The sequence below is a fragment of the Salvelinus sp. IW2-2015 genome, unplaced genomic scaffold, assembly GCF_002910315.2.
Source record: "Salvelinus sp. IW2-2015 unplaced genomic scaffold, ASM291031v2 Un_scaffold2307, whole genome shotgun sequence".
Classification (NCBI taxonomy): Eukaryota; Metazoa; Chordata; class Actinopteri; order Salmoniformes; family Salmonidae; genus Salvelinus; species Salvelinus sp. IW2-2015.
Genome location: NW_019943633.1, coordinates 118885 through 131426, shown reverse-complemented (window position 1 = coordinate 131426; position 12542 = coordinate 118885). Strand labels below are relative to the sequence as shown.

Genomic DNA, 12542 nt, shown 5'->3' with positions numbered 1-12542 from the left:
GGAACAACAGATTCAATACACGGAACAACAGATTCAATACACGGAACAACAGATTCAATACACGGAACAACAGATTCAATACACGGAACAACAGAAAGTCCCCAAAAAATATCAAAAGGAAGTTTGTTCTGAAGTATCTCTCATATTTTTACATGTATTTAAACCCACATGTTTGCCAATAAACAGTCTCCATATATACTTACATTTAGAGTTTTAACTGGTACTGGGAACATGAGTCTTGTAAGGCCTGTCCTAGAGAAGAACAACCGAAACGTACATGTTAGTGAGAGTCTCACCTTTGCACAGAGGGGCCATATTAGTGTGTGGCCCAAAAGGTTCAGAAACTACAGACAGAAGTTGGCTGTACCGATGTCATACGAGTCTTCTGAACCATCTTGTTAGTGAGAGTCTCATCTGTCAATATAGGGGTCATAATAGTTTATAGGCCAAACAGCTCGGACCGATTTCCGGGATTTCGTCTGCCTTCCCGCCATTGAGACAAAGACTCCCATTGTTAGAGTGGAGACATGAGCATCTCGTCATTGTGGGGTGGCAGGTAGCCTAGTGGTTAGAGTGTTGGGCCAGTAAACGAAAKGTTGCTAGATCGAATCCCCGAGCTGACAAGGTAAAAATKTGTCYTTCTGCRCCTGAACAAGGCAGTTAACCCACTGTTCCTAGGCTGTCATTGTAAATAAGAATGTGTTCTTAAACTGACTTGCCTAGTTAAAGGTTAAATAAAATATACATAAAYATCTCTGGTGAATTGGAAAGTAAAGTTGGCAGGTGCACAGTTAGGATGCTGGATTGCCCTAAAGTAAATAGGAGCAATGACATTATTTTTGGAGAAGCATCTATCTAAATAAAATACTTCACCAGGGAGCATGACTCAGCCACAGAGGATCATTTGCTTCTTTTAAAATGTTTTGCTGTGGATTGTTTCAAYTCATCAGTGTGTTTGGGAAGCCCGCAATTTGGGATGTAATGTTACAATGTTGTACTTCACTAGCAATAGCTCAAGTCAAGACAGAAAGGGAGGCAGACAGGTGGAGTATGTTGTGGAAATATTGAATCAAATATTTCTCAGATACCGGAACTTGTAAATTCAAAAAGACTATAATACAACAGTAACAGAAGCCGAGCAATTCCATGGAACAACTGAATTGTATTGTTACAGACCTCAGGCTTTATAGGTTTCCACCTTCAGATAACACACATGGTCACTCCCCTCTATGTAGAGGAGTAACACCCCTTGGCCTTTATAGGTTTCCACCTTCAGATAACACACATGGTCACTCCCCTCTATGTAGATGAGTAACACCCCTTGGCCTCTATAGGTTTCCACCTTCAGATAANTATAGGTTTCCACCTTCAGATAACACACATGGTCACTCCCCTCTATGTAGATGAGTAACACCCCTTGGCCTCTATAGGTTTCCACCTTCAGATAACACACATGGTCACTCGCCACCATTATCTTCTTGTCCCAATTCTTGCTTGTTAACGCCCACATCTGAGCAGATGCGCCATAGTGTTAATACAAAAAATKATACATTTCTTACATATATACTTTCCTAATAATACMTGATTAGTACAAACATATGTRCATARRACAGATCCATGGCTTGTGGTGCCTATGTTAATTAATTAAGGTACACATGTTCTACTTACGTTCTGTTTTTARATGTCTAGTGATTAACTCCATGTTGACCCAGTCTGTACACTCCCGTGGATTCTGCTTACATTCTGTTTTTATATGTCCAGCGGTTAACTCTTTGTTTATTCAGCTCTGTCCATTCACCTGAGCTCAGCCATTATTCTGCTTACACAAGTCTATTAATTAACCCTATGTTTTCTGTCTCAATACTTCAGGGAGAACAGTCTGGATACTGGAAAATCAACCATAGTCATGAATTTTCACCTASAAGTAGAGAGCTTGRGATTGAAAGAACCATAATTTATCATGATATTTTCTAATGTTTGTATTTGTCGGCTTTAGGCCTATGCATTTTACCTAGTTGAAGATGGAAGTTAGAGGCCTACTGCTGCATCTCAGACTTTTACACTCGTTTCACAGTGTATCAATGTGTCCATATGTCAGAGGCTAGTGCTCTTGCCATAGTTACATTTTTACTTTTCGAATTTTATWATTTTTTACTTCTGATTTTTATGATTAACAACGTGACAATGACTGAGAAACGAAAACGTTATTATTGGAATGAATCATAACTGGCACGCAGATCGGTAGAAACGGTAGCACTACACAGCTGATTGAAATAATCAAAGCATGATGATGAGTTGGTAATTTGAATCAGCTGTGTACTGCTAGGGAGGGGGCACAGGACGGAGTTTGGAGAAACTCTGGGAAGGCCCAACCCTAACCGGAAAGTTTATTGAGCTACTGTTTCTTTAAAAAAAAAAATCGCGGAACCCGGAAAGAGATTTGTTTTCATTTTTTCCCATAATGCTTAGCAAAATATTAAGAAAGCTAGTGGGTCTTTCAAAGTATTGGACAACAGTCTACCTTAAATTACATGTACAGTAATTGTCAAAACATAACTAAAGTGTCTACTTTCATTCACATGTTGTATCCCAACCATTTGAGATAAACAAAATGTACCGAAGAATGTTAAGGTAAGGTAAACATAGTAGCTAGCTGCTAACGTTATTAGCCAGCCACGTTTGCAACAACCAATGTTTATGTTCGCCACAGTGCGCTTATTTGTGTGATATGCATTCCTAAGATAATTATGGAGACTCGTGCATCTAAAGTCAATCACTGTGACTGAAAGTCAGGCTTGCTGCTGAACACATTGCTACTTTTAGACTCATTTCACTTGTTGTGGCAATGAAACGTGCATTCAGCCATCTAACTAGTGTAGCCATCTGTTAGCAGGTAGGGCGAACCTTAGCCTGGAGACCCGACGTTGAATTGTACAGGATTCAACGTCGGGCATAAATGAGCGTTTGGATCAGGAAAGTTTCCTCTGACTGCCTCTACAAGCCAGAATGTTGAATACAATTATATTTTAACTTACTTTAKCGGTTGTCCGTGCGGTAGGTCTTTTTGCAGATAAGATGTGACGGATCTCCTCGTTTCAGTCTTATGTAGCAACATTTGAGTGGTGTTTTTTACATTGGATAAAAATAGAGACTAGAAAATGGTATCACACTGCAATTGATGAACAATGGGAAAGTAATTATGCTTTGAAAGTTTATCAGCTTTACCTCACTTTTGAGAAAATGGCCCATGAATGTTTTGGGAAACCTATTGGAGAGCTTTTTGTCCACACTAGGGCTGTCCCCTACAAAAAAAGATATCTTGGTCTACCGAAAGTCATCTGTTCATGCGACCAATCTATTGCTCTAAAATTTTAAATGTATTTTTCATACAGGCACTCCCTATGTATTAACTAGTAAATGTACTAGTGATATGTAATGGGGAATTGATATAAATAACAATTAAAAGAAAACAATTTGCACAATGAAGTAATGAAATAATAATGAATGTGCATAAATTGGTGGGAGAGCGCATTCTGGAGCGAGCAGTGCATTGTGGATCTGGGCTGTAGCTGAACAAAGTGGAAAATGTTAAGGGGTCTGAATACTTCCTGAATGCACTGTGTATATATCTTTACTGCTCGACTAAAACCGTCTCGGTCGACCAACAGCCTAACGACCAAACAATCAACTAGTTGACTAATTGGGGTCAGCCCTAGTCTACACTCATTCAGCATCGTTTACACCCTCTTATAACTTACACGGAACCCAAACCGACTGCGCTTGTGCGCCATCGTGCATAAATGTATTTTGTCCTGCCCACACCAAACACGATCACGACACGCAGGTTAATATCAAAACAAACTCTGAACCAATTATATTAATTTGGGGACAGGTCGAAAAGCATGAAACATTTATGGCAATTTCGCTAGTTAGTTTGCACTTGCTAGCTAATTTGTCCTATTTAGCTAGCTTGCTGTTGCTAGCTAATTTGTCCTGGGATATAAACATTGAGTTGTTATTTTACCTGAAATGCACAAGGTCCTCTACTCCGCCAATTAATCCACACATAAAACGTTCATCCYAATAGTTTCTAGTCATCTCTCTTCCTTCCAGGCTTTTTCTTCTCTTGACTTTATATTGTGATTGGCAACTTTCATAAATTAGGTGCAATTACCGCCACCGACCTAGTTTGTCTTTGAGTCACCCATGTGGGTGTAACCAATGAGGAGATGACACGTGGGTATCTGCTTCTATAAACCAATGAGGAGATGGGAGAGGCAGGACTTGCAGCGCATCTGCGTCACAAATAGAACTGACTTCTATTTTAGTRACTGGCAACGCAGACGCTRGTTGGCGCGTGCAATAATTTAATAATATAGATTTCTAAATGTATTAGGAAAGGCTGGTTTATACATTGTCTATTGACATGTCGGTGGTAGAGGTCGACCGATTTATGATTTTTCAACACCGATACTGATTATTGGATGACCAAAAAAAGCCGATACTGATTAATCGGACGCTTTAATTATTATTTTTTAGATTTAAATTTTTTTTTTATTTATTTAAAAACAAACGTATTATTTTTTTTAAATAGTTTTTTAAATATGTATTATTATTTTTTGTAATAATGACAATTACAACAATACTGAATGAACAATGAACACTTTTGAACATCCACGTCACAAAAAGCAGTACAAAAGTATAATCAAAAATAAATATAAACATCTTGGCATTAAATGGAGTCGGGAGTTTAGAAGACTGAGCGATGAAGAATGAATGAGTGTCCGGTATAGCTATAGAAGCAATGCTTCTAAATTGCCTTTACACTAGATTTGAGATTTTATCAATTTCGAAAATTTGAAATGGATGTGATGTGCTGGCAAAGAAATACATTGGGCCCTTTTACCTAGACGGTACACCTTTAGCCTTACCTAGACTGGGAACCCTTTACCTAGCTGAGACAACTTTTACCTAGACTGGACACTTTACCTAGACTGGAACACTTTACCTAGACTGGAAACACTTTTACCTAGACTGGAACACTTTAGGTTACCTAGGCTGGAACACCTTTACCTAGGCTGGTAGCGAACCTTTACCTAGACGTGGAACACCTTTACTAGACTGGAACACCTTTACCTAGACTGGAAACACCCTTTACCTAGACTGGAACACTTTTACCTAGACTGGAACACCTTTACCTAGAGCTGGAACACCTTTACCTAGACTGGAAACACTTTTACCTAGACTGGAACACTTTTACCTAGACTGGAACACTTTACAGAGCTGGAACACCTTTACCTAGGCTGGAACACCTTTACCTAGGCTGGAACACCTTTACCGTAGACTGGAAGCACCCAGCCTTTACCTAGACTGGAACACCTTTAATACACTTTCTAGACTGGAACACCTTTACCTAGACTGGAACATCCTTTACCTAGACTGGAAACACCTTTACCTAGGCTGGAACACCTTTACCTAGGGCTGGAACACCTTTACCTAGGCTGGAAACACCTTTACCTAGGCTGGTACTAGCGCACCTTTACTAGACTGGAACACCTTACCTAGGACTGGAACACCTTTACCTAGGCTGGGAACACCTTTAGCCTGGGCTGGAACACCTTTAGCACTAGCTGGAACCACCTTTACGTAGCGCTTGGAACACCTATCACCGTAGGGTAGCCCTTTGCGGTGACCCTAGCCGAACAGTGGTTAGATTCCCTTTGGCGGTCCCCTACCGAACACGGCGTTAGGATTCCCTTTCCGTAGGTCCCTGCGAACAGCGGTTAGATTCCGCTTGTCCGTAGCCTACCGAACAGCGGTAGATCCTTTGCGTACCTATAACAGTGGTTAGATCGCCTTTGGCGGGTAGAGCCTACCGCGAACAGCGGGTCAGATTCCCTTTGGCGGTACCCTAGCCCGAACAGTGGTTAAGATCCCTTTGGCGGTAGTCTACCGAACAGCAGTCAGATTCCCTTGTGCGGTAGCCTACCGAACAGCGGTCAGATTCCTTTGCGGTAGCCTACCGAACAGGTTAGATTCCCTTTGCGGTAGTCTACCGAAGCAGGCGTCGGATTCCCTTTGCGGTACCCTCACCGAACAGCGGTTAGGATTCCCTTTGCGGTACCCTACCGAACAGCGGGTTAGATTCGCCTGTTTGCGGTCCCGCTAAGCCGGAACACGCGGTTTAGATTGTCCGCGTTTGGCGGTCCGCGCTGCCGCGAACAGCGGTTAGATTCGCGCTTGTGTTCTAGCTGAAAAAAACGAAAATAAGCTGGTTGTCCAAGAGTTCCTTTTTAAAACGGTTAAAACCCCCGCTAGCTGAACAGGCGGTTAGATTCTTTGCGGTCCCTAGCGGAGACAGAGTTTCCAGATTCCCTTTTGGCGGGTACCGCACCCCGAACAGGGCAGTTCAGAATTCCCTTGTGCGGTAACCTGTCTACCGAACAGAGTTGAGATTTTCCCTTTGCGGTACCGTACGCGAACAGCAGTTCAAAAGAATTCCGCTTGGGCGGTAAGGCGGTCTACGAAGCAGAGTTCAGGATTCCTTTGCGGTTACCGTACGCGACAGAGTTGCAGATTCGCTTTGCGGTACCGGGCTATCCGAGACAGGCGGTTAGATTGGCTCATTTGGCCGGCTACCCTACTGACAGCGGTTAGGATTCCCTTTGGCGGTAGCGCGCTAGCCGAACAGGCGGTTAGATTCCCCCGCCCCCCCTCCTTTGGTTGGCGGTACCCTAACGAACAGTCGGTTAGATTTCCCTTTGCGGTACCACTAACCGGAACAGCGGTTAAGATTCGCATTGTGGCGGTAGCCTACAGAACAGCGGTTAGATGTCCCTTTTGCGGTACCCTACCGAACAGCGGTTAGATTCCCTTTTGCGGTACCCTACCGAACAGCGGTTAGATTCCCTTTGCGGTACCCTACCGAACAGCGGTTAGATTCCCTTTGCGGTACCCTACCGAACAGCGGTTAGATACACTTAAGCTTTGTGTAGCCATTTTGCGGTCTGTGTTGACGTGATCGTTGTTTTCGTTTTTATGTCTTCAAAATGATTTTGCTTTTAGTGTTGATTAGGAACCGTGTCTAAAAAGACAAGACTTGTGAGCTGGCCCTAGTGATTGGCCCTGTTTGAGAGGTGACACGCGTTCCTCAACTATGGAGACTAAACTTGGGGGCACGTGCTAAGAAAAACATTATAGATAATTATCTCCATTTTACACTGTACATGTAATGGATTTGTTTGTTACTATTCTATAATTGCGGTCACTCACAAACAGCGCAGGAGCGTGCGGGGGGGTGAAAGAACCCCAACTACTCTAAAAAGTTGAACAGGGTTGGCAGGTCTGGAGCAGTGTGTCAAGAAGCAGTGCGGCTTGGCAGAGTCATGTTTCGGAGGACGCCTCTCCCGAGTCTGTAGGAGAGTTGCAGCGATGGGTCAATTGGATATCATGACATTTGGGAGAAAAAGGGGTACAAAATTAAATGTACCCAGCTAGCTAGCTAAACAATGAACCATAATGCCAACTCATAACATTACTACCCTCCATGATTCTACAGGTAGCTAGAGCTAAAAAACTTTGTTCAATGATAGCTAGCTAGATAACGTTAGGCTATAACTAGCAATACAAATGGCTCTGAGATACAAATAATATTACTACACGGATCATACACGTAACGTTAGCTAGTTAAATTACAAGCGTAGTTGGTTTAGCCACGGAAAAAGGCAGGAACTTTACCGCTAGCCATGATTGGCTGAGATAATGGATGGGCTGGACATGCCGTGAGATGCCAGCTAACGTTAGCTAGCTAGCTACCTAACACTATGCTTTAACTTGCAATGAAAACTACTTTCTGACCAAATTAGAAACATCATATCTGAAAATGTAGCTAGCTAGATTCTCTTACCTGTCTACATGGATGAACGCTTCTCCCTCTCTGTCACGAATGCCACGGTTGCCCTTAGTTTGAAGATGTAATCCGGAGACGGATGTTTTCTACAACAGCCTTTTGTGTTCTCTTTCCGACTCCCGCCGCTTAYTTAAACGCCAGAYTTTTCTCCATCTCCTTAGCTATCATACCTGTATGTCCAGCCCATCCATTATCTCAGCCAATCATAGCTAGCCGTAAGGTTCCTGACTTTTTCCGTGGCTAAACCAACTACGCTTGTAATTTAACCATTTTATTCATATTTACAGACGGCATACAAGTTTGTTTTTAAGGCACATGAAAGTTCACATGTCAAAGGTTCAGTATAATTTTGTCTACCTTCCAAAGTGCTGATAGAACGTTCAGGTTTCTGTGATGTGAAGCATGCACACAATGAAAACACATGCACACCTGCCAAGCTCGTGCACGTGTTTCAGGGTTGGGCGGTATCCAGCTAACTGTTAGCAGCTAACTGTTAGCCTACTACTACTGAGCTGATGCACCACCTAGTGACTGACAACTGGCTAGCTAACTGTTAGCCGCTAACTTTTAGCCTACTACTACTGAGCTGATGCACCACCTAGTGACTGACAACTGGCTAGCTAACTGTTAGCCGCTAACTGTTAGCCTACTACTACTGAGCGTTAGTACAAACATAAACCGTTCAAATTTTTCCGTAAGTCCCCCCATTTTTAGTTCCGTTTGCTTGTTTGGTTCCTAATGAATACACCCCTGACTGCGGTACTGACTTCATACCAGGTGTGACTCGGTTGTAATTGAGTCTCTGAGTCTCCTGTCATGTCCTGTCCTCTGTATTTTGTATTGCGCTGTGTTAAATGTTTCCTGTGTTGTCGTTGCAGGCTATGTGAACCCAGTGGCCTGTGTGGACCATGTCTCTGATCCTGTTTGCCCTGGTGGTGCGGGTCAGGGATGGTCTGCCTCTCTCAGCCTCCACTGACTTCCAACACAACCCAGAGCTGCAGGAGAGGAAGCAGCAGATACGGACCATCTCCAAGGCCCTGAGCCTGTTCCCCGACAGAGGGGCGGTCAAGGGCCATGACCTCAATATATAGTAAGATATACATTTTCAATAGTATATGCTATACCTGAGGGGGGATGTATGTATGTATGTATGTGATGTACATATATATATATATATATATATATATATATATATATATATATATATATATATATAGATATATATAGATATATATAGTTATTTATGTATATATATATATATACATACATACATACGTGTGTATAGATAGATAGTAAGGTGTGTGTGGTATTAGTAGTAGGTGTGTGTGTATATAGTGTAAAGGTGTGTGTGTGTATATAGATTAGTAAGTGTGGTGTAATATAGATAGTAAGGTGTGTGTGTGTATATAGATGTAGTTTATTGAGTGTTTGTAAGTAGTGTGTATATAGATATATATGTGTATAGATAGTAAGTTTGTGTATAAATATATATGTGTAATGATAGTAAGGTGTGGTGTATATTAGATAGTAAGGTAGTGTGTGTGTATATAGATAGTAAGGTGGTGTGTGTATATAGATAGTAAGGTGTGTTGTATATAGATAGTAAGGTGTGTGTGTGTGTATATAGATTATATGTGTATAGATAGTAAGGTGTGTGTGTGTGTATAGATATATTAGTTGGTATAGATAGTAAGGTGTGGTGTGTGTGTATATATAGATAGTAAGGTGTGTGTATATAGATATATTGTGTTAGATAGTAAGGTGTGTGTGTATATATAGATAGTAAGGTGTGTTATATAGATAGTAAGGTGGTGGGTGTATATTAATGTATATAAGATGTAAGGTGTGTGTGTGTGTGTATAAGATATATATGTGTATAGATAGTAAGGTGTGTGTGTTTGTGTGTGTTGTGTGTATATATAGATAGTAAGGTGTGTGTGTATATAGATATATATGGTTGAAGTAAGGTGTGTGTGTGTATATGATAGTATATGTGTATAGATAGTAAGGGTGTGTGTGTGTATAGATATATAATGTGTATGAAATAGTAAGGTGTGTGTGTGTGTTAGATATGTGTATAGATAGTAAGTGTGTGTGTGTGTATAGATATGTTGTTATAGATAGTAAGGTGGTGTGTGTGTATAGATATATGTGTATATAGTAAGTGTTTTTTGTATAGATATATATGTGTATAGATAGTAAGGTGTGTGTGTGTATATAGATAGTAAGCGGTGGTGTAAGATTATATGTGTATAGATAGTAAGTGTGTGTGTGTATATATAGATAGTAAGGGTGTGTGTTGTATAGATATATGTGAGATAGTAAGGGTGTGTGTGTGTATAATATATGTGTATAGATAGTAAGGTGTGTGTGTGTATAGAATATATGTGTATAGATAGAAGGTGTGTGTGTATAGGATATATATGTGTATAATAGTAAGGTGTGTGTATATATAGATAGTAAGGTGTGTGTGTGTATATAGATAGTAAGGTGTGTGTGTGTATATATAGATAGTAAGGTGTGGTATAGATATATATGTGTTATAGATAGTAAGGTGTGTGTATATAGATATATATGTGTATAGATGTAAGGTGTGTGTGTGTATTATATAGATTAAGGTGTGTGTGTGTATATTATGTGTATAGATAGTAAGTGTGTGTGTATATAGAGATATATATGTGTATAGTAGGTGTGTATATATAGATATATATGTGTATAGATAGTAAGGTGTGTGTGTATATAACTATATATACATATATGTGTATAGATAGTAAAGTGTGTGTGTATTATGATATATATGTGTATAGTAATAAGGTGTGTGTGTATGTATATAGTAAGGTGTGTGTGTGTGTATATATAGTAAGTGTGTGTATATAGTAAGGTGGTTGTGTGTGTGTATATAGTAGGTTGTGTGTTGTATATAGATAGTAAGGTGGTGTGTATATAGTAAGGTGTGTGTGTGGTGTATATAGTAAGGTGTGTGTGTGTGTATATAGGTAGTAAGGTGTGTGTAGATAGTAAGGTGTGTGTTATAAGTTATTGTGTGTATATAGTAAGGTGTGTGTGTATATAGTAAGGTGTGTGTGTAGATAGTAAGGTGTGTGTGTGTAGTAAGGTGTGTGTGGTAGATAGTAAGTTGTGTGTGTGTGTAGATAGTAAGGTGTGTGTGTGTGTAGATAGTAAGGTGGTGTGTGTAGATAGTAAGGGTGTGTGTGTAGATAGTAAGGTGTGTGTGTGTGTAATAGATATATTGTATATAGATAGTAAGGTGTTGTATATAGTAAGGTGTGTGTGTGTATATGATATATATGTATATAGATAGTAAGCGTGTGTGTGTATATAGTAAGGTGTGTGTATAGATTATATATGTGTATAGATAGTAAGGTATGTGTGTATATATTAGTAAGGTGTGTGTATATTATTAGTAATGGTGTGTGTATATAGATGTAAGTGTGATAAGATATAATTTGTATAGATAGTAAAGGTGTGTATATATGATAGTAAGGTGTGTGTAATATAGATAGTAAGTGTGTATATAGATAGTAAGTGTGTATATAGATAGTAAGGTGTGTATATGATAGTAAAGGTGTGTATATAGATTGTAAGGTGTGTATATAGATAGTAAGGTGTGTATATAGATGTAAGGTGTGTATAATAGATAGTAGAGTGTGTATATAGATAGTAAGGTTGTGTATATAGATATAACGGTGTGTATATAGATAGTAAGGTGTGTATATAGTAGGTTTTTAAAGGGGTTTGGTGTGTATATAGATAGTTAGGTGTGTGTATATGATAGTAAGGTGTGTGTATATAGAATAGTAAGGTGGGTGTATATAGATAGTAAGGTGTGTATATAGATAGTAAGGTGTGTAGTATAGTATAGATGTAAGGTGTGTGTATATAGATAGTAGTGTGTGTGTATATAGATAGTAAGGTGTGTATATAGAATAGTAGGTGTGTATATAGATAGTAAGGTGTGTATATAGATAGTAAGTGTGTGTATATGATAGTAAGGTGTGTGTAATAGATAGTAGGTGTTGAGACGTAAGGTGTGTGTTAGATAGTAAGTGTGTGTATAGATAGTAAGGTGTGGTGTATATAGATATATATGTGTGTAGATAGTAAGGTGTGTGTAATAAGATAGTAAGGTGTGTGTATAGATAGTAAGTGTGTTAGATAGTAAGTGTGTGTATAGATAGTAGAGGTGTTATATAGATAGTAAGGTGTGTGTATATAGTAAGTGTGTGTATATAGTAAGGTGTGTGTTATAGTAGGTGTGTATATAGTAGTAAGTGTGTATATAGATATATATGTGTATGAGTAGGTGTGTGTTGTATATAAGATATATTATTGTATAGATAGTAAGGTGTGTGTGTGTGTGTTATAGATATATATGTGTATATAGTAAGGGTTTGTGTATAGATATATATGTGTATGATAGAGGTGTGTGTGTTATTAGATTAAGGTGTTGTGTATAGATATATTTGTATGATAGTAAGGTGTGTGTGTGTATATATAGATAGTAAGGTGTGGTGTGTGTATAGATTATATGTGTGTAGATAGTAAGGTGTGTGTGTTAATAGTATATGTGTATAGATAGTAAGGTGTGTGTGTGTATAGATTATATGTGTAC

At 39.4% G+C, this 12542-nt stretch overlaps 1 protein-coding gene across 1 annotated transcript in view; it reads left to right on the top strand.

Annotated features, from left to right (window-relative positions):
- The first annotated feature begins 2453 nt into the window (after positions 1–2453).
- Positions 2454–12542, top strand: part of sec22c (SEC22 homolog C, vesicle trafficking protein) — a 37771-nt gene continuing 27682 nt past the window's right edge. The window contains exons 1-2 of the mRNA XM_070440208.1: positions 2454–2631; positions 8788–8999. Of these exons, the coding sequence (XP_070296309.1) occupies positions 8818–8999 (182 nt within the window). The 5' untranslated portion in view covers positions 2454–2631; positions 8788–8817. The remainder of the gene's footprint in view (positions 2632–8787; positions 9000–12542) is intronic.